This window comes from Salvelinus sp. IW2-2015, linkage group LG1 (genome assembly GCF_002910315.2).
Source record: "Salvelinus sp. IW2-2015 linkage group LG1, ASM291031v2, whole genome shotgun sequence".
In the NCBI taxonomy this organism is placed as follows: Eukaryota; Metazoa; Chordata; class Actinopteri; order Salmoniformes; family Salmonidae; genus Salvelinus; species Salvelinus sp. IW2-2015.
Genome location: NC_036838.1, coordinates 45,251,634 through 45,271,115, shown reverse-complemented (window position 1 = coordinate 45,271,115; position 19,482 = coordinate 45,251,634). Strand labels below are relative to the sequence as shown.

General features: G+C 48.2%; 1 protein-coding gene across 12 annotated transcripts in view; it reads left to right on the top strand.

Annotated features, from left to right (window-relative positions):
- LOC111968415 (membrane-associated guanylate kinase, WW and PDZ domain-containing protein 1) overlaps positions 1-19,482 on the top strand; it is a 189,091-nt gene that overhangs the window by 120,672 nt on the left and 48,937 nt on the right. For 10 of the 12 annotated variants that reach the window (XM_070445184.1, XM_023993990.2, XM_070445173.1 and 7 more), the window contains 3 exons: positions 13,494-13,525; positions 14,643-14,880; positions 17,141-17,232. In XM_070445184.1, coding sequence (XP_070301285.1) covers positions 13,494-13,525; positions 14,643-14,880; positions 17,141-17,232 — 362 coding nt within the window. The remainder of the gene's footprint in view (positions 1-13,493; positions 13,526-14,642; positions 14,881-17,140; positions 17,233-19,482) is intronic. The other 2 variants (XM_070445176.1, XM_070445177.1) reach the window with 2 other exon arrangements.

Sequence of the window (19,482 nt, the reverse complement as noted above, 5' to 3'; positions counted from 1 at the left end):
GGGATGGTCAGAAGGATCAGGGGAGGAGAAAACAGATGAGGGGAGAAAGGATGGTAGGGATGTCAGAGGATCAGAGGAGAGACAACAGATGAGAGGAAAGAAGAGGGGAGAAAGGATTTAGGGATATCAGAGGATCAGGGGAGGAGAAACCAGATGAGAGTAAAGAAGAAGGGGAGAAAGGATGTAGGGATGTCAGAGATCAGGGGAGGAGAACAGATGAGAGAAAAAGAGAGGGAGAAGGATGTTAGGGATATCAGAGGCATCAGGGGAGGAGAAAACAGATGATGAGGAATGAGAGGGAGAAAAAGGATGTAGGATATCAGAGGAATCAGGGAGGAGAAAAACAGATGAGAGCAAAGAGAGGGGAGAAAGGATGTAGGGATTCAGCGGATCAGGGAGGAGAAAACAGAGGAAGAGAGAGGGTAGAAAGGATGTAGGGATATCAGAGGCGGAGTAAAACATGAGGTGAGATGGAATAGAGATGTGTGATGAAAGGATGTAGGATGATTCAAGAGTGATCAGGGGGAGGAGATAAACAAGGTGAGAGAGTAGAGGAGAGGGGAGAAAGGATGTATGGGATTAGGTCTCAGATGGATCAGGTGAAGGGAGAAAATTCAGATGAGAGGAAAGAGTAGGGTGAGAAATGGCTGGTAAGGGATTTGAGATTTCTAGGGAAGGAGAAAACAGATGATAGGACCGAGAGAGGGGAGAAGGATGGGTAGGGTAGGTTCCAGATGGATGGGGCAGTGAGAAGAAAATGACAGAGGAAGAGAGGAGGAGAAAGGATCGTTAGGTGATTATTGGCAGATTGGATCAGGGGAGGAGAAAACAGATGATGAGGAAGAGAGGGGAGAAAGGATGTGGGATGAGTCAGAGGAGGAGAAAAAATGAGAGGAAGAGAGAGGGAGAAAGGATGTAGGGATATCAGAGGATCAGGGATGGGAGAAACATGAGAAGAAAGAGAGGGGAGAAAGGATGTAGGGATACAGAGAGGAGAAACAAATGATAGGAAAGAGAGAGGGGAGAAATGGATTGGATATCAGGAGGAGGAGAAAACAAATGAGAGGAAAGAGAGGGGAGAAAGGATGTAGGGATATCAGAAGGATCAGGGAGGAGAAATACAGATAGAGGAAAGAAGGGAGAAGATTAGGATATAGAGGATGGGAGAGAACAATGGGGACAGAGGAGGGAGAAAGGATTAGGATTCAAGGAGGGAGAAAAAGCAAGAAAAGTAGAGGCGAGAAAAGGATGAGGGATGTCAGAGGTACAGAGGAGGAAAAACAGTGAGAGGGAGAGAAAGGATGTGGGATATCAGAGGATCAGGGGGGAGAGAAAAGATGAAGAGGAAAGAGAGGGGAGAAGAGGATGTAGGGATATCAGAGGAGGAGAAAAACAGATGAGAGGATAAAGAGAGGGGAGAAAGGTGTAGGGATACAGAGGATCAGGGGGAGGAGAAAACAGATGAGGAAAGAGGTAGGGGAGAAAGGATGTAGGATGTCAGAGGATCAGGGGAGGAGAAAACAGCAATGAGGGGAGAAAGTATGTAGGGATGTCAGAGGATAGAGGAGGAGAAAAACACGATGAGAAGGAAAAGAGAGGGGGAGAAAGGATGTAGGGATATCAGAGGATCAGGGGAGGAGAAACAAATGAGAGGAAAGAGAGTGGGAGAAAGGATGTAGGGATATCAAGAGGAGTGAGAAAAAATGATGAGGAAAGAGAGGGGAGAAAGGATGTAGGGATATCAGGGGAGGAGAAAACAGATGAGAGAAAGAGAGGGGAGAAAGATGTAGGGGATATCAGAGATCAGGGGGAGAGAAACAAATGAGAGGAAGAGAGGGAGAAAGGATTAGGGATATCAGAGGATCAGGGGAGGGAGAAGAAATAGAAGAGGAAGAGAGGGGAGAAAGGATGTAGGGATATCAGAGGAGGAGAAAAACAGATAGGAAAGAGAGGCGAGAAAGGTTGTAGGGATGTCAGGGATCAGAGGAGGAGAAAACAGATGAGAGGGAGAAAGGATGTAGGGATATCAGGAGGATCAGGGGAGGAGAAAACAGATGAGAGAAAAGAGAGGGGGAGGATGTAGGGATATAGACAGGAGAGAAAACAGATGGAAGGAAAGAGAGGGGAGAAGAGGATGTAGGGATATCAGAGGATCAGGGAGGAGAAAACAGATGAGAGAAAAGTGAGAGGGGAGAAGGATGTAGGCGATCAGAGGATCAGGGGAGGAGAAAACAGATGAGGGAGAAGGATGTAGGGATGTCAGAGGATCAAGGGGAGCAAACAGATGAGAGGAAGAGAGGGGAGAAAGGAGATGTAGGGATATCAGAGGCGCGAGGAGAAACAGATGAGAGGAAAGAGAGGGGAGAAAGGAATGTATAGGGATGTCAGAGCAGAGCCAGGGGAGGAGAAAGAGGGAAGGAGAGGTATAGACGGCAGGAAACGAGAGGAAAGGAGGAGAAGGATGTGGGAATATCAGGGATCAGGAGGAGAAAAGCAGATCGAGAGAGGATGAGAGGGAGAAAGGATGTAGTATATCAGAGGACGGAGGAAACAGATGAGAAAGAGAGGCGCAGAAAGGATTGTACGGATGTCAGAGGTCAGGATGACGAGAGGAGCGTAGAAACAGAGAGGGGAGAAGACTGTTAGGGATATAGAGGACAGGGAGGACGAAAACAGCATGAGAAGGATGAGAGGGGAAAGGATGTAGGAGTCATCGAGAGGAGGAGGAGACAAAGATGCGAGGAACTGGAGCGTTGCTTTAGAGGTCGTGATGTGGATCGTCGAGTCAGCGGAGAGAGAAAGATGCGAGAGGGAGGAAAGGATGTAGGGATTCAGAGGATCAGGGGAGGAAGAAAACGATGAGAGGAAGAGAGGGAGTTAAGGATGTAGGGATACACCGAGACGGAGAAAGCAGATGAGCAAGATGAGACGGGTAGAAAGGATGCTTAGCGGGTATATCAGAGGTCAGGGGAGGAGAAACATGATGGAGGCGGAAGGAGAGGGAGAAGGAGTCTAGGGAATTCAGAGATCAGGGGGAGACGAAGAGAAAAGCGGGGAAAAGGAAAGTAGACGCGCTGAGAAAGATGATAGGGAAAGAGTAGGCGAATCACAGAGAGAGCGAGAAGAACGGAGCGGATAAGGTAGAAAGTGACATGTGGGATATCAGAGGATCAGGGACGGAGAAACAGATTGAGAGAAAGAGGGGGCAGAAAGATGTAGGGATATCAGAGATCGAGGGGGGACGAAACGAAATGTAGGATGCAAGGGGAGAGAAAGGATGTAGGAGAATATCAGGGATCAGGGAGGAGAAACAGATGAGGAACAGAAGAGGCGGAAAAGGATGTAGGCATATCAGCAGGATCGGGGAGGAGAAAACAGATGTTAGAGGACATGAGAGGGAGGAAAGGGATGTGAGGGGGGAAGTAAGGTAGAGGGTTGAATAGGGAAGAGACCGGAGACAAGATGAGCAGAACGAGAGGGGAAGAAAGGTGAGATGTACAGAGGTATCAGAGGAGGAGAACATGAGAGAAATGAGAAGGTCGAGCAAGGATGTAGGGATATCAGGGATGGAGGAGAAAAATATGAGAGGAAATGAGGGTTAAAGGATGTAGGGAATTAGGTCAGAGGGGTCGAAAACATAGAGAGAAAGAGAGGGGAAAGGGATGTAGAAGCGATATAGGGGAGGAGAAAAAATGAGATGAGAGAAGAGGTGTGAACGGACGGGGAGAGAAAAGGATGAGGAGAGATACTAGGGATATGGGCGCAGGAGAAACACAAGAGAAGAAGGGGAAAGGATGAGGGAAGAGGCAGGAGAGGACATGTAGAAGAGAGGGGGTGTAGGGATTCAGGAGGAAAAATGAGAAGGGAGGAGAAGATGTAAGGTAATGAGAGGAAGAAAGGGGAGAAAGGATGTAGGGATATCGAGGAGGAGACAACAAATGAGAGGAAGAGAGGGGAGAAGGATGTAGGGATATCAGAGGATCAGGGAGGAGAAAACAATGAGAGGAAAGAGAGGGGAGAAGGATGTAGGATTAATCAGAGGAGGAAGAAACAAATGAAGGAAAGAGAGGGGAGAAAGGATGTAGGGATATCAGGTGGAGGAGAAAACAAATGAGAGGAAGAGAGGGGAGAAAGGATGTAGGGATATCAGAGATCAGGGGAGAAAACAAATGAGAGGAAAGAGAGGGGAGAAGGATGTAGGGTATCAGAGGATCAGGGGAGGAGAAAACAACTGAGTGAGGAAGAGAGGGGAGAAGGATGTAGGATATCATGAGAGGAGAAAAAGATAGGAAGAGTGGGAGAAGGATGTAGGGAATGTCAGGATCAGAGGAGAGAAACAGATGAGAGGGGAGAAAGGATGTTAGGGATATCAGAGGGATCAGGGGAGGAGAAAACAGATGAGAGGAAAGAGAGGGGAGAAAGGATGGTAGGGGATATCAGAGGAGAGAAAACAGGATGAGAGGAAAGAGAGGAGGAGAAAGGATTAGGAAATACAGAGGATCAGGGGAGGAGAAAACAGATGAGAGAAAGAGAGGGGAGAAGGATGTAGGGATATCAGAGGAGGAGAAAACAGATGAGAGGAAAGAGAGGGGAAGGATGTAGGGATATCAGAGGATCAGGGGAGGAGAAAACAGATGAGAGAAAAGAGGAGGCGGAGAAAGGATAGGTAGGGATGTCGAGATTCTAGGGGAGGAGAAAACAGATGAGGGGAGAAGGTGTAGGGATGTCAGAGGATCAGGGAGGAGAAAACAGATGAGAGGAAGAGAGGGGGAGACAGGATGTAGGGATATCAGAGATCAGGGGAGGAGAAAACAGATGAGAGGAAGTAGAGGGGAGAAAGGATGTAGGGATGTCAGAGGATCAGGGGAGGAGAAAACAGTGAGAGAAAAGAGAGGGGAGAAAGGATGTAGGATATCAGAGGATCAGGGGAGGAGAAAACAGATGAGAGGAATGAGAGGGGAGAAAGGATGTAGGGATATCAGAGGATCAGGGGAGGAGAAAAGATGAGAGGAAGAGGGGGAGAAAGGATGTAGGGATATTAAGAGGATCAGGGGAGGAGAAACAGATGAGAGGAAAGAGAGGGGAGAAAGGATGTAGGGATATCAGAGGATCAGGGAGGAGAAACAGTGAAGAGGAATGAGAGGGAGAGAAAGATGTAGGGATATCAGAGGATCAGGGAGGAGAAAACAGATGAGAGAAAAGAGAGGGGAGAAAGGATGTAGGATATCAGAGGTCAGGGGAGGAGAAAACAGATGAAGAGAATGAGAGGGGAGAAAGGATGTAGGGATATCAGAGGAGGAGAAAACGTGAGAGGAATGAGAGGGTAGAAAGGATGTAGGGATATCAGAGGATCAGGGAGGAGAAACAGATGAGAGAAAAGAGAGGGGAGAAGGATGTAGGGATATCAGAGGATCAGGGGAGGAGAACAAGAGGAAAGAGAGGGTAGAAAGGATGTAGGATATCAGAGGAGGAGAAAACAGATGAGAGGAATGAGAGGGTAGAAGGATGTAGGATATCAGAGGATCAGGGGAGGAGAAAACAGATGAGAGAAAGAGAGGGGAGAAAGGGGATGTAGGGATATCAGAGGATCAGGGGAGGAGAAAACAGAGGAAAGGAGGGTAGAGAAAGGATGTAGGGAATCAGAGGAGGAGAAACAGTGAGAGGATGAGAGGGTGAGGATGTAGGTATCAGAGGATCAGGGGAGGAGAAAACAGATGAGAGAAAAGAGGGAGAAAGGATGTAGGGATATCAGAGGATCAGGGGAGAAAACAAATGAGAGGAAAGAGAGGGAGAAAGGATGTAGGGATATCAGAGGATCAGGGGAGGAGAAAACAGATGAGAGAAAGAGAGGGGAGAAAGGATGTAGGGATATCAGAGGATCAGGGGAGGAAAAACAAATGAGAGGATAAGAGGGGAGAAGGAGTAGGGAATCAGAGGATCAGGGGAGGAGAAACAGTGAGAGGAAAGAGAGGGGAGAAAGGATGTAGGATATCAGAGGATCGGGGAGAGAAACAAATGAGGAGGAAAGAGAGGGGAGAAGGGATGTAGGGATATCAGAGGATCAGGGAGGAGAAAACAATGAGAGGAAGAGAGGAGGGGAGAAAGGATGTAGGATATCAGGGAGGAGAAAACAAATGAGAGAAAGAGAGGGGGAAAGGAGTAGGATATCAAGGGGAGGAGAAAACAAATGAGAGGAAAGAGAGGGGAGAAAGGTGTAGGGATATCAGAGGATCAGGGGAGGAGAAAACAAATGAGAGGAAAGAGAGGGGAGAAGGATGTAGGGATATCAGAGGATCAGGGGAGGAGAAAACAAATGAGAGGAAAGAGAGGGGAGAAAGGATGTAGGGATATCAGAGGAGGAGAAAACAGATAAGGAAAGAGAGGCGAGAAAGGATGTAGGGATGTCAGAGGATCAGAGGAGGAGAAAACAGATGAGAGGGGAGAAAGGATGTAGGGATATCAGAGGATCAGGGGAGGAGAAAACAGATGAGAGGAAAGAGAGGGGAGAAAGGATGTAGGGATATCAGAGGAGGAGAAAACAGATGAGGAAAGAGAGGCGAGAAAGGATGCAGGAATGTCAGAGGTCAGAGGAGGAGAAAACAGATGAGAGGGGAGAAGGATGTAGGGATGTAGGGATATCAGAGGCGGGAGGATGATGAGAGTCCTTCATCAGAGGTGACACTGTTGTTACCGGAGGTGGCTGGGCTCATGCACTCCTTATTCCCCCAGAGCTGAGCGATGGCGGGAGGGAGGTCAGACAGGGTCAGAGACTGACATGACCAGCAGGGATTAAGACTACATACAGCAGATGTGTGTCAGTCTGATAATATCCAGGTTTTTTTCTGCATAAAAAGTCTTGGGTGGGCTGCCTAAGTGTTTATTTTGTCAAAATTAATATGAAATAGTTTCAGTATAAACTTAAACAACTAAAACCAGATATAAAGTGCACAACATATACAACATTATGTGGACACCCCTTCAAATCAGTGGATTCAGCCATTTCAGCCCCACCCGTTGCTGTAAGGTGTGTAACATCGAGCACACAGCCATGCATATTCCATAATGAGAGGAAAGAGAGGGGAGAAAGGATGTAGGGATATCAGAGGAGGAGAAAACAGATGAGGAAAGAGAGGCGAGAAAGGATGCAGGAATGTCAGAGGATCAGAGGAGGAGAAAACAGATGAGAGGGGAGAAAGGATGTAGGGATGTAGGGATATCAGAGGCGGGAGGATGATGAGAGTCCTTCATCAGAGGTGACACTGTTGTTACCGGAGGTGGCTGGGCTCATGCACTCCTTATTCCCCCAGAGCTGAGCGATGGCGGGAGGGAGGTCAGACAGGGTCAGAGACTGACATGACCAGCAGGGATTAAGACTACATACAGCAGATGTGTGTCAGTCTGATAATATCCAGGTTTTTTTCTGCATAAAAAGTCTTGGGTGGGCTGCCTAAGTGTTTATTTTGTCAAAATTAATATGAAATAGTTTCAGTATAAACTTAAACAACTAAAACCAGATATAAAGTGCACAACATATACAACATTATGTGGACACCCCTTCAAATCAGTGGATTCAGCCATTTCAGCCCCACCCGTTGCTGTAAGGTGTGTAACATCGAGCACACAGCCATGCAATATTCATAGATTAACATTGGCAGGAAAATGGCCTTACTGAAAAGATCAGTGACTTTCAACGTGGCACAGTTTTAGGATGATACCTTTCCAACAAGTCAGTTTGTCAAATTTCTGCCCTGCTAGAGCTGCCCCGGTCAACTGTCAGTGCTGTTATTGTGAAGTGGAAAGGTCTAGGAGCAGCAACGGCTCAGCCGCAAAGTGGTAGGCCACACAAGCTCACAGAACGGCTCCGCCGGGTGCTGAAGTGCGCAGCGTGTAAAAAATCATCTGTCCTCGGCTGCAACACTCACTACTGAGTTCCAAACTGTTTCTGGAAGCAACGTCAGCACAGGAACTGTTCATCGGGAGCTTCATGAAATGGGTTTCCATGGCCGAGCGGCCGCACACAAGCCTAAGCTTACCATGCGCAATGCCAAGCGTCGGCTGGAGTGGTGTAAAGCTCGCCACCATTTTACTCTGGAGCAGTGGAAATGCATTCTCTGGTGTGATGAATAACGCTTCACCATTCCGATGGACGAATCTGGGTTTGGCGGATGCCAGGAGAACGCTACCTCCCCCAATGCATAGTGCCAACTGTAAAGTTTAGTGGAGGAGAAATAATGGTCTGAGGCTGTTTTTCATGGTTCGGGCTAGGCCTTTTAGTTCCAGTGAAGGGAAATCTTAATGCTTCAGCATACAATGGCATTCTAGACCATTCTGTGCTTCCAACTTTGTGGCAACAGTAGGGAGAGGGCCCTTTCCTGTTTTAGCATGACAATGTCCCCGTGCGCAAAGCAAGGTCCATACAGAAATGTTTGTCAAGATCGTTGTGGAATAACTTGACTGGCCTGCACAGAGTTCTGACCTCAACCCCATCGAACACCCTTGGGATGAATTAGAACGCTGACTGCGAGACAGGCCTAATCGCCCAACATCAGTGCCCGACCTCACTAGTGCTCTTTTGGCTGAATGGAATCAAGTTCCCACGGCAATGTTCCAACAACTAGTGAAGGCTGTTAAAGCAGCAAACGGAGGACCAACTTCTTATTAATGACCATGATCTTCTTGTTTTTAGCTGAAAGGAGTGGAAACTGGTGTGGTTGTCATCTGAAATAGGCCATCCATGACAAGGATCGAGGAGTTGTGCGTTCCAAGATTCCTTTCTACACACCACTGTTGTACTGCGCCGGTATCTGTCTGTGTTCTGCCTGTTAGCTTCCATGATTCTTGTCATTCTCATTCCACCTCTTGTCAACGAGCTATTTTCGCCTACAGGACTGCCGCTAACTGGATGGTTTTTGTTTATCGCACAATTTTCGGTAAACCCTAGACACTGTCGTGCTTGAAAAGCCCAGGGGGGCGGCCATTTCGGAGATACTGGATCCGTTGCACCTGGCACCAACCATCACCAACTTTAAAGTCGCTTAGGTCACTCGTTTTGCCCATTGTAACGCTCAATCAAACAGTAACTGAATGTCACGATGCCTGTCTGCCTGCTTTATATAGCAAGCCACGCCCACGTGACTCACTGTCTGCAGGAGCCATCCATTTTGGTGAATGTGATGGTGTACCTAATACACTTGGCCAGTGAGTGTATATTTTGAAATAAGATCATCTTTGAGAACTAACAATCACCAAAATAAAAACTAGACAGTCAGGGAGAATCTAAAATTCCAAAGGGGATGCGTTCAGGAGTATTTTTATCATGGTGTGGACCCTATTGATTTTGTTATAATGTTTGAGTCACTCAGATGGCATTAGAACATGGCAAAATGTGTAGAATTGAAGGATTTTTGTTTTCTACCCCATGGCCAAATTGCAGGAAATCAGCAATGTTTTGTCTCTGCGTCCCAGAGTAAAATCATCAGTTGGTGACTGAGCCATTGGCCACACCCACTGTCACGCCCACCTAAGCCGCATTGTGATCCAGAAAAAAAACGGATTACCATGTTGCAGCAGTGTGTAGGAGAGAGATGCCTAGATATGAGAAGTGTGCAGGAAGGCATGAGATGAAGGAATGCGTGGTATCGGTGGAGCAAGTTGTGTGTTAGATGTGGGGGTTCCCATGGGCCTGGAGATCAGAGGTGTCCGGTGAGAGAAAGGCAGATTGAGGTCGCCAGGGTTAGAGTTGTACAGAAAGTGTAGCAGTGAAAAGAATGGTAGAGGATGATGGGTACAGGGTGAGGGATCCTGAGAGGATTCCTGTGAGTAGGCGGAGATCAAGAGAGGGTGATGGGAAGAATATGTGCTTCAGTAAGGTGGGCTTTTTAGCATTTCTAGCCATGGTTGTCAGTTGTACTGCAGAAATGGTTTGAAAATTGTGGTGGCAGCGGCAGAGAAGTACTTGGGATTGCTGCAGAACAGCTGCAGGGGGTGTTGAGTGGTCGTGTGCTGTCCTCTCAGACCGAGTAGGACTACGTAGGGTTCAATAGTGGAATGGGGTGGTGGGTTTTGTAGAGAGGGCTAATAGTTGGCAGGGCAATTTTCCATTTCCACAATTTTGTATTACCGTATCAAAGAATTTAATGTACTGTAGGTAGGCCGTTAATGGCCTCACACACCAGTACACTAGGTGGCGGTGTATGCACCGAAAAGTTTTGGCGATCCGGTTGGCGATACGCCAACCAAATCCAGAGAAGAAGAAGAACCCTGATTACCCAAATATCCACTACTACGCTGTTGCTTCATGCTAGTGTGCTGAAGCGAAATGACCTATGTAGTCCAGATCTGCAGATGCTGTTTTTACTTTGTCTCTGTTTGTGGGATGTTTTGTGTCTCATTAAGAGGGTTCGAAGGTCTATAAGCCAATGTCTGACAAGGCTAATATTCTAGCCAATACTCTTTCCTCTGTGTCTTCTCCCTGCCCCGTGGAGAGTGACGGACTGTTCCTCTCCGACAGAGCAGAGTGTAAGATGGTTGTTTCTTCTCAGCATTGGGCCGTTGTAGAAGAGCAGCCAGAGTGCTGCTAGGAAGGAGACATCTCTTATCTCCACCCTGCTGTTGATGTTCTGCTGCTTAGAGTGGAGCGCAGGCTTTGTAAACACTGCTCCTGTCACAGTAACACAGATCAGTGTCTTCTGACAAGACACAAACACACCCAACCTGAGATAAATGGCAACGATGGGGTCACACAGACAAAAGGAATTGATTTAATGTAAGGGCTGGATGCTGCACCTTTTTGCACGCTTTGCATAAAAACTTGCTGACTTCACGTTTGGCGCTGATAACGTACAGCATTGCAGAGAAATTCTACAGAAATGCAATGATCAAGGAATAGAATACCAGCAGCTTGGCAACGCATTGCGCTCTTGGGCGCCTGGCTTTGTTTGTGGGCCAGTCAGAGATACTGGCATAACAAGGACAAGGTGAGTCCCCCCTCCTTCTCCCCCTCCTCCCTGTCTCTTCACACCCCCATGCCTGAAGGGGGAGTCGTAAATCTCAGCCATCTTGCTGGCTTTGTTTCCATGACAATACTGTGGAGCACTCTGCAGTGGGGCTCCTCTACCGGTGGGTGGTGTGTGTGTGTGTGTATGTGTGTGTGGATGGGTAGGGAGTGGGTCACCCCTCATCCTATTCTCTCTAAATGCCAGGAGGGACATGACTGACAAAAGGACAAAATTGTCATTTCTGCGCAGCATCGTAAGCTACTGCATAAGCCTCTGACAGACAAAACATGGAAACATTGTATTACTGCAGCACAGGATGCTTTTTCTTTGCTCTGGGTGTGTGATTAAACACCAGGTTGCTGACATCTGCACCTTTTCCTGGTCACCTTTGCCATGTCACAAGACTGGGGTTGCACCTATGTCACTTTCAATCCCATCTCCTATACATTGGTGCTGCTGAGTAAATAAATCCCTGCATGTGTCATTGCAGTCACGTCTATGACAGCCTATTTGTACATGAATGACATGTGGCTCAGTCTCCACTGTACATAATGGAACAGCCTGGGCTGGCCTTCCGAGGCAACCGTTGCCAAGAGACCGTCTGTCAGTCCCCTGTGCACCTGTTGCTGTCGACGTGCTGACGGATGGGCTGGGCTGTCGGAATCCATCCCTCTGAGCCCAGATGGAGGAGGGCGGCATGGACGTGGGTCCAGTGTACCCCACCACCTGCTTGGACATAATTATCTCCTCAGTGATGGTCTCTGTTTAGCAGCTGCTGTGGCCAGCGTCCTCTGACTGAACTGAGCAGCCTCTCTCTGTGGGGGTATAAACATAGTGACCACTACAACCTTCATGAGGGCAGAGGGCTTCAACTCAAGTGGCATTATGCTGTTTTCAGATGATCATTAACCTAAATCCTTATGATAAACAGTGTTTCCTCTCTCCTGCTCAGTCCATCAGTGTGAGAACCAGCCATGCATGTCCCCCTGTGTGTATTTAAGAGGATGGAGGGGGATTATGCTGTACGCTGCATCGATAAGACACCCTTAACCTGTCTCTGTCTGACTCCTGGGTTCAGGGATTAGAGTCGGGGGTGGCTGTGATACGCTGGCAGAAGAGGGGTATAGTGGAGGGGAGCAGGTAAGGGATAAGAGGAGAGCGGGATTTGTTTAGATGATTAGTGATGGGAGAGGAGATATCGGGGAACATGCTGTAGAGGGGGCTGGACTGTGGACCACATTTCAGTGGCTGTTGAATGCAGATGTTGAGGGGATAAGAGCCATAAGGAACTGCCTACTCCACCCCAATCTCCCAGATGTCCTTAAAGGATTGACACACAATACTGTCAGGATCAGAGTTACATGCCTCCTCCAATCCAATCCTGGCTCTTACTTACTGAATACATGTTATTTTACTCACTGTCATCTTTATTCTGCTGAATACCACTATGCACATGTACACACACACACACACACCCCGTTGCTGTGACATTGTGCAGCTATTTTTCACCATGTGCAGAAGGGGGATCCGAGGATCTAGGCTTGTTTCCATTTTAGTCTCCCATTACTCTCTGTGTGTGTTCATGTTGATATTGGTATTCCTGATTGTATTCCTGCCAGTGTCGGTGTCTATTAATATATGAGCATATCATTTATGCTGGCCCTGCCTGTCAGAGCCTGACCCGGATTGATGAGATCCGGAGCGGAGTGTGTGTTTGTGTGTGTGCACACATGTTTACTAGCGTGTGGGTGGAGGGAAGAGAAGGGGAGGGATGGTGAGTGGGGGAAAAAATCAAGATCGCGGGAGGTAGAGTGATGCACAGCAGAGAGAGAGAGAGCTGTGTGACTGTAACTAGATGCTGGAGCCTTCATCAGCAGAGCGGCGTACTGAACGGACTCAGGAAGATGGTCTCAGTAAGAGGGGAACTGACGGTTGCCTATAATTTAATGTTCAGTATCTTGGACTCCTTCTCCATGGGTATGACAGTGGAGTTAGCTCAGAGCTGCCTCTCTCACTCTCGTTCTACTCCTTTGTCTCTCTCTCTCTCTCTCTCTCTCTCTCTCTCTCTCTCTCTCTCTCTCTCTCTCTCTCTCACACACACACATAAACACACACTCTTTCGTTCTCTTAGCCAGTAGGTTAGGCAGGTTCTAGTGAGCGGAGCGCTTGGTTAGCCCTTGGGGTTGTCCCCTCTTCCGCTGCAGCAGTCAGCTGCCTGCTAATGCAGATAGATCGTGCTGCCCCTTTTAACACAGCGCGTGGGAGCGTGGATGTGAGGGAGCGAGGCAGAGAAAGAGAGGGAGAAGATAACTTGGGCATAGATGAGCGGGCTAGTGCTGCTGCACCAATGGAGTCCCTGTTTGGAGTTCCCCATCTCCTCAACTCTGTTTTTTTCTTCTTTTTAACCTGCGGGGAAGGTGAAATATTTTTGTGTCGTTAATAATTTTTTCTCTTTCACTTTTCTCTCTCCATCTCGAACTGGATATTGCTTCCCAGGGGTGGTACCTGCAAAGAAGAGTCCAAGGCTGGTGAGTACCGACATCATCTATACCTCCCCCGTCCACCCATCCCTTCCATTCTCCTCCATCTGTCCCTCTCTCCACACTCCTGTGTGGAGTGCTAATGTTGGTTGGTGTGGAGTGGTGAGGGATTTTCTCTGTCAGGACTCTCACTGTGGTCCTGATGGGAGCTTTGATGCTTCATAATGTTGATCCATTGGTAGGCAGAGCAAGGCTGCTCCTGGATTTGTTTTCATTCTCTACACCATGTTCTCGTGTTCTCTTGGCTTAATGCATTCTAGGGAAATAGACTAGTGCATTAGGCCAGCCTTGGAGTACTGAGGGAAATATAGAGCAGGGAGATTCTAGTATACATTTTAGACCTGCCGAATTGACACAAATTAAATACAAATATTGTTTAATCTTTGGTCTACCATGATTGGAGAAATGTTCCAAGCTTGTGTAGGGTTGATGTTTGAGAATGGCCCAGGTCTTCTTAGTATTTCTGTGTCCCATGTAGAGTATGGAGAAATCATGTGATGACTGGAGACCACTGTCAGTCTGTGTTACCCTCTCCCTGTATCTTTTGGGAGGAAGCTGCCTGTGTGCTCTCTCTGTGTTGTATGGTAGAGCAATGTGTGCTGCATGCTGTGTTCTCCCCTCCTAGATGTATTCTCCCTTCATTGAAACACCCTCCTCACTGCTATGTGCTCTGAATGTCTCCTCATACATCGGGCAATAGGGCTTGCCATTAATATATTCAGCTCTGTGTTGAACAAAAGGAATAAACTATGTACTTTGTCAGCCAAGCTCTGTTTTTTTTCTGTTAGGAGTGTGACTTTATTTCTCTATGTGAAACTACAGTGAATTTTTCGATTTCTCGGAAATACATCTCATTAACAAATCTGCTTGATTATGCTTTCGGTATTGTTAGAGAATGTGTTGGCCTTTATTAAAGATGTGGTATTTTGTCTCACTTCGTAATATGTTGTTAATGATTTCCCTTTCTCTTCACCACTCTTTCCTACTCCTTCTATCCCTCTCCTTCTTACTCAATATCTCTCTTTCTGACCCTCCTCCTTTTCCCTCTCTACCTTTCTGTCCCCATCGCCCTCCTTCTCCCCCTCTCTCACTCTCCTTCATACAGCAGTTAGCGAGGAAGGACAGTCAGAACAGTTCTGTATCCAGCCACCGGAGTACCCACACTAACTCCCCTGTGCACACGTCCCTGGCCCCCCCTCTCAGCAAGAGTACCGCCCCCCCACCCCCCTCCCAGCCCCTGCCCGGCCTGCCTCCCCAGGACCCGCAGGCAGACGGGACCATCCAGAGGAAACCGGACCCCTTCAAGATCTGGGCCCAGTCCAGGAGCATGTATGAAAGTAGGCGTAAGTATTTATTTTTGGTGCGAGGGTGCATGGGTGTTTGCTTGGGGGCTCCACCTGTCCTGTTAGGTTGGTACTGCAATCTAGGGCTGGTGACGGGAGATAACTTGCATGCACAGAAGTCATTTAACCTTTGAGAAGCATCAGTCCCCTAAACTCAACATACTCATCGCCCAAAACATATTGTCTGAAAGTTTCCTATTGTCTTTCGGTGTTTGAATCTAAAGTGGGCGTTACCTTGGTGGGTTAGGGATGTGGACTGTTTGCAGAGCATTGTGGCTGTTGGGTAGAAACATGGTAGTGCGAGCAATAACAACAGTCTAAGGAGAGTTGGTGCTAACCGGCTAACCACTCTCCTGATCTACTAAACCTTGACTATAGAGTGTGTTTCTCTCCCTGGAACACTGAAGAGAGAAGTCTACCTACACACTGACATAGTCTCTCTCTCCATACTGCCTGCTTGGCACCTCGGCTCAATTACACTCCCTATAGCCACTACATTATCACGCTTCCATGCTACAGTGCTCTTTTAGAACACAGCTCCAGACAAATGTGCATAGAATTGGCGTTGGTGGTAGAGGACAGTGGCTCTCATATTTCCTGGTAATCTGGTGAGGCTAACGGGTGCCAACCTCCTCAATTAACAGGAATATTACTCAGCCCCTGTCAGTCGCCCTCCGAGGAGTGGAGGCTTCCAGGGTCCAGAGGTTTCCACGCCTAATCATTTCTCTGGTGCTCCTGCTTTCATCAAGGTCTTTCGTTATTTAGAGGCCTTAAAGGGAGAGGAGCTGGGTATCGGTACTGCCAGAGTTGGCTCCATCCTCAGGTGAGAGAGGATGGGTGTAGAATTCTAAAGGAACAAGGAACTAAAGATCAGCTTTATTAAGCACAGGGGGAGATTTGTAGGCAGTATAGAGAGACAGAGTTGTATTACCAGGTGTAAATACACTGCTCTGGAGTATTTGCTCAGTCAGTAGACCYCCCCGCCATCTCCTTTTCCTGATCTGAAGTTAATCTGCTTGTTCACCATGGTCAGTCTGAGCTAGGGTAGAATGACTAACCTTTAGTATGGATCTGTTTCTATACAGTTGTTTCGAAATTGAGCTGCTGTATTGACCTGTTAAGCTGCCCAGTGCCTGCCCTTATGAACAAGAAGATTGAGACAGTTAGCCTGTGACCTGCCCATCTCAGCCCTACTCAGAGTCCCAGTGGGTCGGAAGAGAGCTAGCTAGCTTAAGACTGTGAGCTTGTCTGTTGACTCAGGAACAGATTGCAGCCAAGCTGGTCTCTTTCCCTCCTCCCTCCCCCTGCTGGCTCTTAGTGGCTTTAGCTGTTGAGGTCTGTACCGTAACATGGGGTACCCCTTGGGGGGCTGAACGCATGGACACACACACACACACACACACACACACACACACACACACACACACACACACACACACACACACACACACACACACACACACACAGCTCCAGGCTGTTGCTTGAACCCTGTTCCCGGGTGGTCTGCCCACCTCGAGTGCTACATGAACAATAAGCTGTCAGTCGCTGCAGTGCACCACTACATAGCAGCATGGTGCCTCTGACAGCTCCAGTACCAGGCACCCCCTTCACCATGGTCAGATCTCTTCCAGCCAGCCAGGGGTTCCTGTCTGAGCCTGAGGAGCAGCACTGCTATGGAGAGACTAGTGAGGGTTGCTCCCAGTCCAGTTCCCTGTCACCTAGCTACCTACCTAGGTTGACAAGACAAAGTAAAGAAGGATTTTGTCTTCAAAGACATCTGAAAGGATAGAAAGGATTCAAAGAAATACTAATGATGAAACTTTGATAAAGTAGGTACTTAGGGGATTCTCTTGGCCCTCTCCACTCTTGCTTTGAATGGTGTATAAAATTATTTTGGGAGTATCCTGGAATATATCTATTTTCTTTTGATAGAACGTTTTTAGATATTTACACATTCCGCAGGGTAATGTTTTTACTCAGTATTAGCTGGCTATGGAGGAAGAGGCAGAATGAGGCAGTGGTGTAGAGGCTACAGTAAGAGGCTGAGAGGCATGGACCACTGACCTGATTCACAAGGAGCCGCAGGTGTGCTGTGTGCTCATTAAGGCCATGATATCTTCAGATTCCCCCTCCATCTCCTCCAGCCCTCTGCCGCCACTCTCCTCTGAGAGGAACAGGGGGAGGGATTACACTGTGTGGGGTCTGGTCTAATGATCCCGGATGTAGTGATCAATGCTGATGGATGGTTCTCTGGTTGCAGTGCCTGACTTCCAGGAGCAGGACATCTTCCTGTGGAGAAAGGACACGGGCTACGGGTTCAGGATCCTGGGAGGGAACGAGCCAGGAGAACCGGTGAGTTGGAGGATTCAACCATACACCAACATCACTGCTCAGTATACATCTACAGTTGAAGTCGGAAGTTTACATACACTTAGGTTGGAGTCATTCAACTTGTTTTTCAACCACTCTACAAATTTCTTGTTAACAAACTATAGTTTTGGCAAGTCGGTTAGGACATCTACTTTGTAATTTTTCAAACAATTGTTTACATACAGATTATTTCACTTATAATTGACTGTATCACAATTCCAGTGGTTCAGAAGTTTACATACACTAAGTTGACTGTGCCTTTTAACAGCTTGGAAAATTCCAGAAAATTATGTCATGGCTTTAGAAGATTCTGATAGGCTAATTGACATCATTTGAGTCAATTGGAGGTGTACATTTACATTTTACATTTAAGTCATTTAGCAGACGCTCTTATCCAGAGCGACTTACAAATTGGTGCATTCACCTTATGACATCCAGTGGAACAGCCACTTTACAATAGTGCATCTAAATCTCTTTTAAGGGGGGGGGGGGTCAGAAGGATTACTTTATCCTATCCTAGGTATTCCTTAAAGAGGTGGGGTTTCAGGTGTCTCCGGAAGGTGGTGATTGACTCCGCTGTCCTGGCGTCGTGAGGGAGTTTGTTCCACCATTGGGGGGCCAGAGCAGCGAACAGTTTTGACTGGGCTGAGCGGGAACTGTACTTCCTCAGTGGTAGGGAGGCGAGCAGGCCAGAGGTGGATGAACGCAGTGCCCTTGTTTGGTGGTAGGGCCTGATCAGAGCCTGAAGGTACTGAGGTGCCGTTCCCCTCACAGCTCCGTAGGCAAGCACCATGGTCTTGTAGCGGATGCGAGCTTCAACTGGAAGCCAGTGGAGAGAGCGGAGGAGCGGGTGACGTGAGAGAACTTGGGAAGGTTGAACACCAGACGGGCTGCGGCGTTCTGGATGAGTTGTAGGGGTTTAATGGCACAGGCAGGGAGCCCAGCCAACAGCGAGTTGCAGTAATCCAGACGGGAGATGACAAGTGCCTGGATTAGGACCTGCGCCGCTTCCTGTGTGAGGCAGGGTCGTACTCTGCGGATGTTGTAGAGCATGAACCTACAGGAACGGGCCACCGCCTTGATGTTAGTTGAGAACGACAGGGTGTTGTCCAGGATCACGCCAAGGTTCTTAGCGCTCTGGGAGGAGGACACAATGGAGTTGTCAACCGTGATGGCGAGATCATGGAACGGGCAGTCCTTCCCCGGGAGGAAGAGCAGCTCCGTCTTGCGAGGTTCAGCTTGAGGTGGTGATCCGTCATCCACACTGATATGTCTGCCAGACATGCAGAGATGCGTTCGCCACCTGGTCATCAGAAGGGGAAGGAGAAGATTAATTGTGTGTCGTCTGCATAGCAATGATAGGAGAGACCATGTGAGGTTATGACAGAGCCAAGTGACTTGGTGTATAGCGAGAATAGGAGAGGCCTAGAACAGAGCCCTGGGGACACCAGTGGTGAGAGCACGTGGTGAGGAGACAGATTCTCGCCACGCCACCTGGTAGGAGCGACCTGTCAGGTAGGACGCAATCCAAGCGTGGGCCGCGCCGGAGATGCCCAACTCGGAGAGGTGGAGAGGAGGATCTGATGGTTCACAGTATCGAAGGCAGCGATAGGTCTAGAAGGATGAGAGCAGAGGAGAGAGAGTTAGCTTTAGCAGTGCGGAGCGCCTCCGTGATACAGAGAAGAGCAGTCTCAGTTGAATGACTAGTCTTGAAACCTGACTGATTTGGATCAAGAAGGTCATTCTGAGAGAGATAGCAGGAGAGCTGGCCAGGACGGCACGTTCAAGAGTTTTGGAGAGAAAAGAAAGAAGGGATACTGTCTGTAGTTTTTACATCGGAGGGATCGAGTGTAGGTTTTTTTCAGAAGGGGTGCAACTCTCGCTTTCTTGAAGACGGAAGGACGTAGCCACGGTCAGGGATGAGTTGATGAGCGAGGTGAGGTAAGGGAGAAGGTCTCCGGAAATGGTCTGGAGAAGAGAGGAGGGGATAGGGTCAAGCGGCAGGTTGTTGGGCGGCCGGCCGTCACAAGACGCGAGATTTCATCTGGAGAGAGAGGGAGAAAGAGGTCAGAGCACAGGGTAGGGCAGTGTGAGCAGAACCGCGTGTCGTTTGACTTAGCAACGAGGATCGGATGTCGTCGACCTTCTTTTCAAAATGGTTGACGAAGTCATCTGCAGAGAGGGAGGAGGGGGGGGAGGGAGGAGGATTCAGGAGGAGAATCTCTCTCTTTT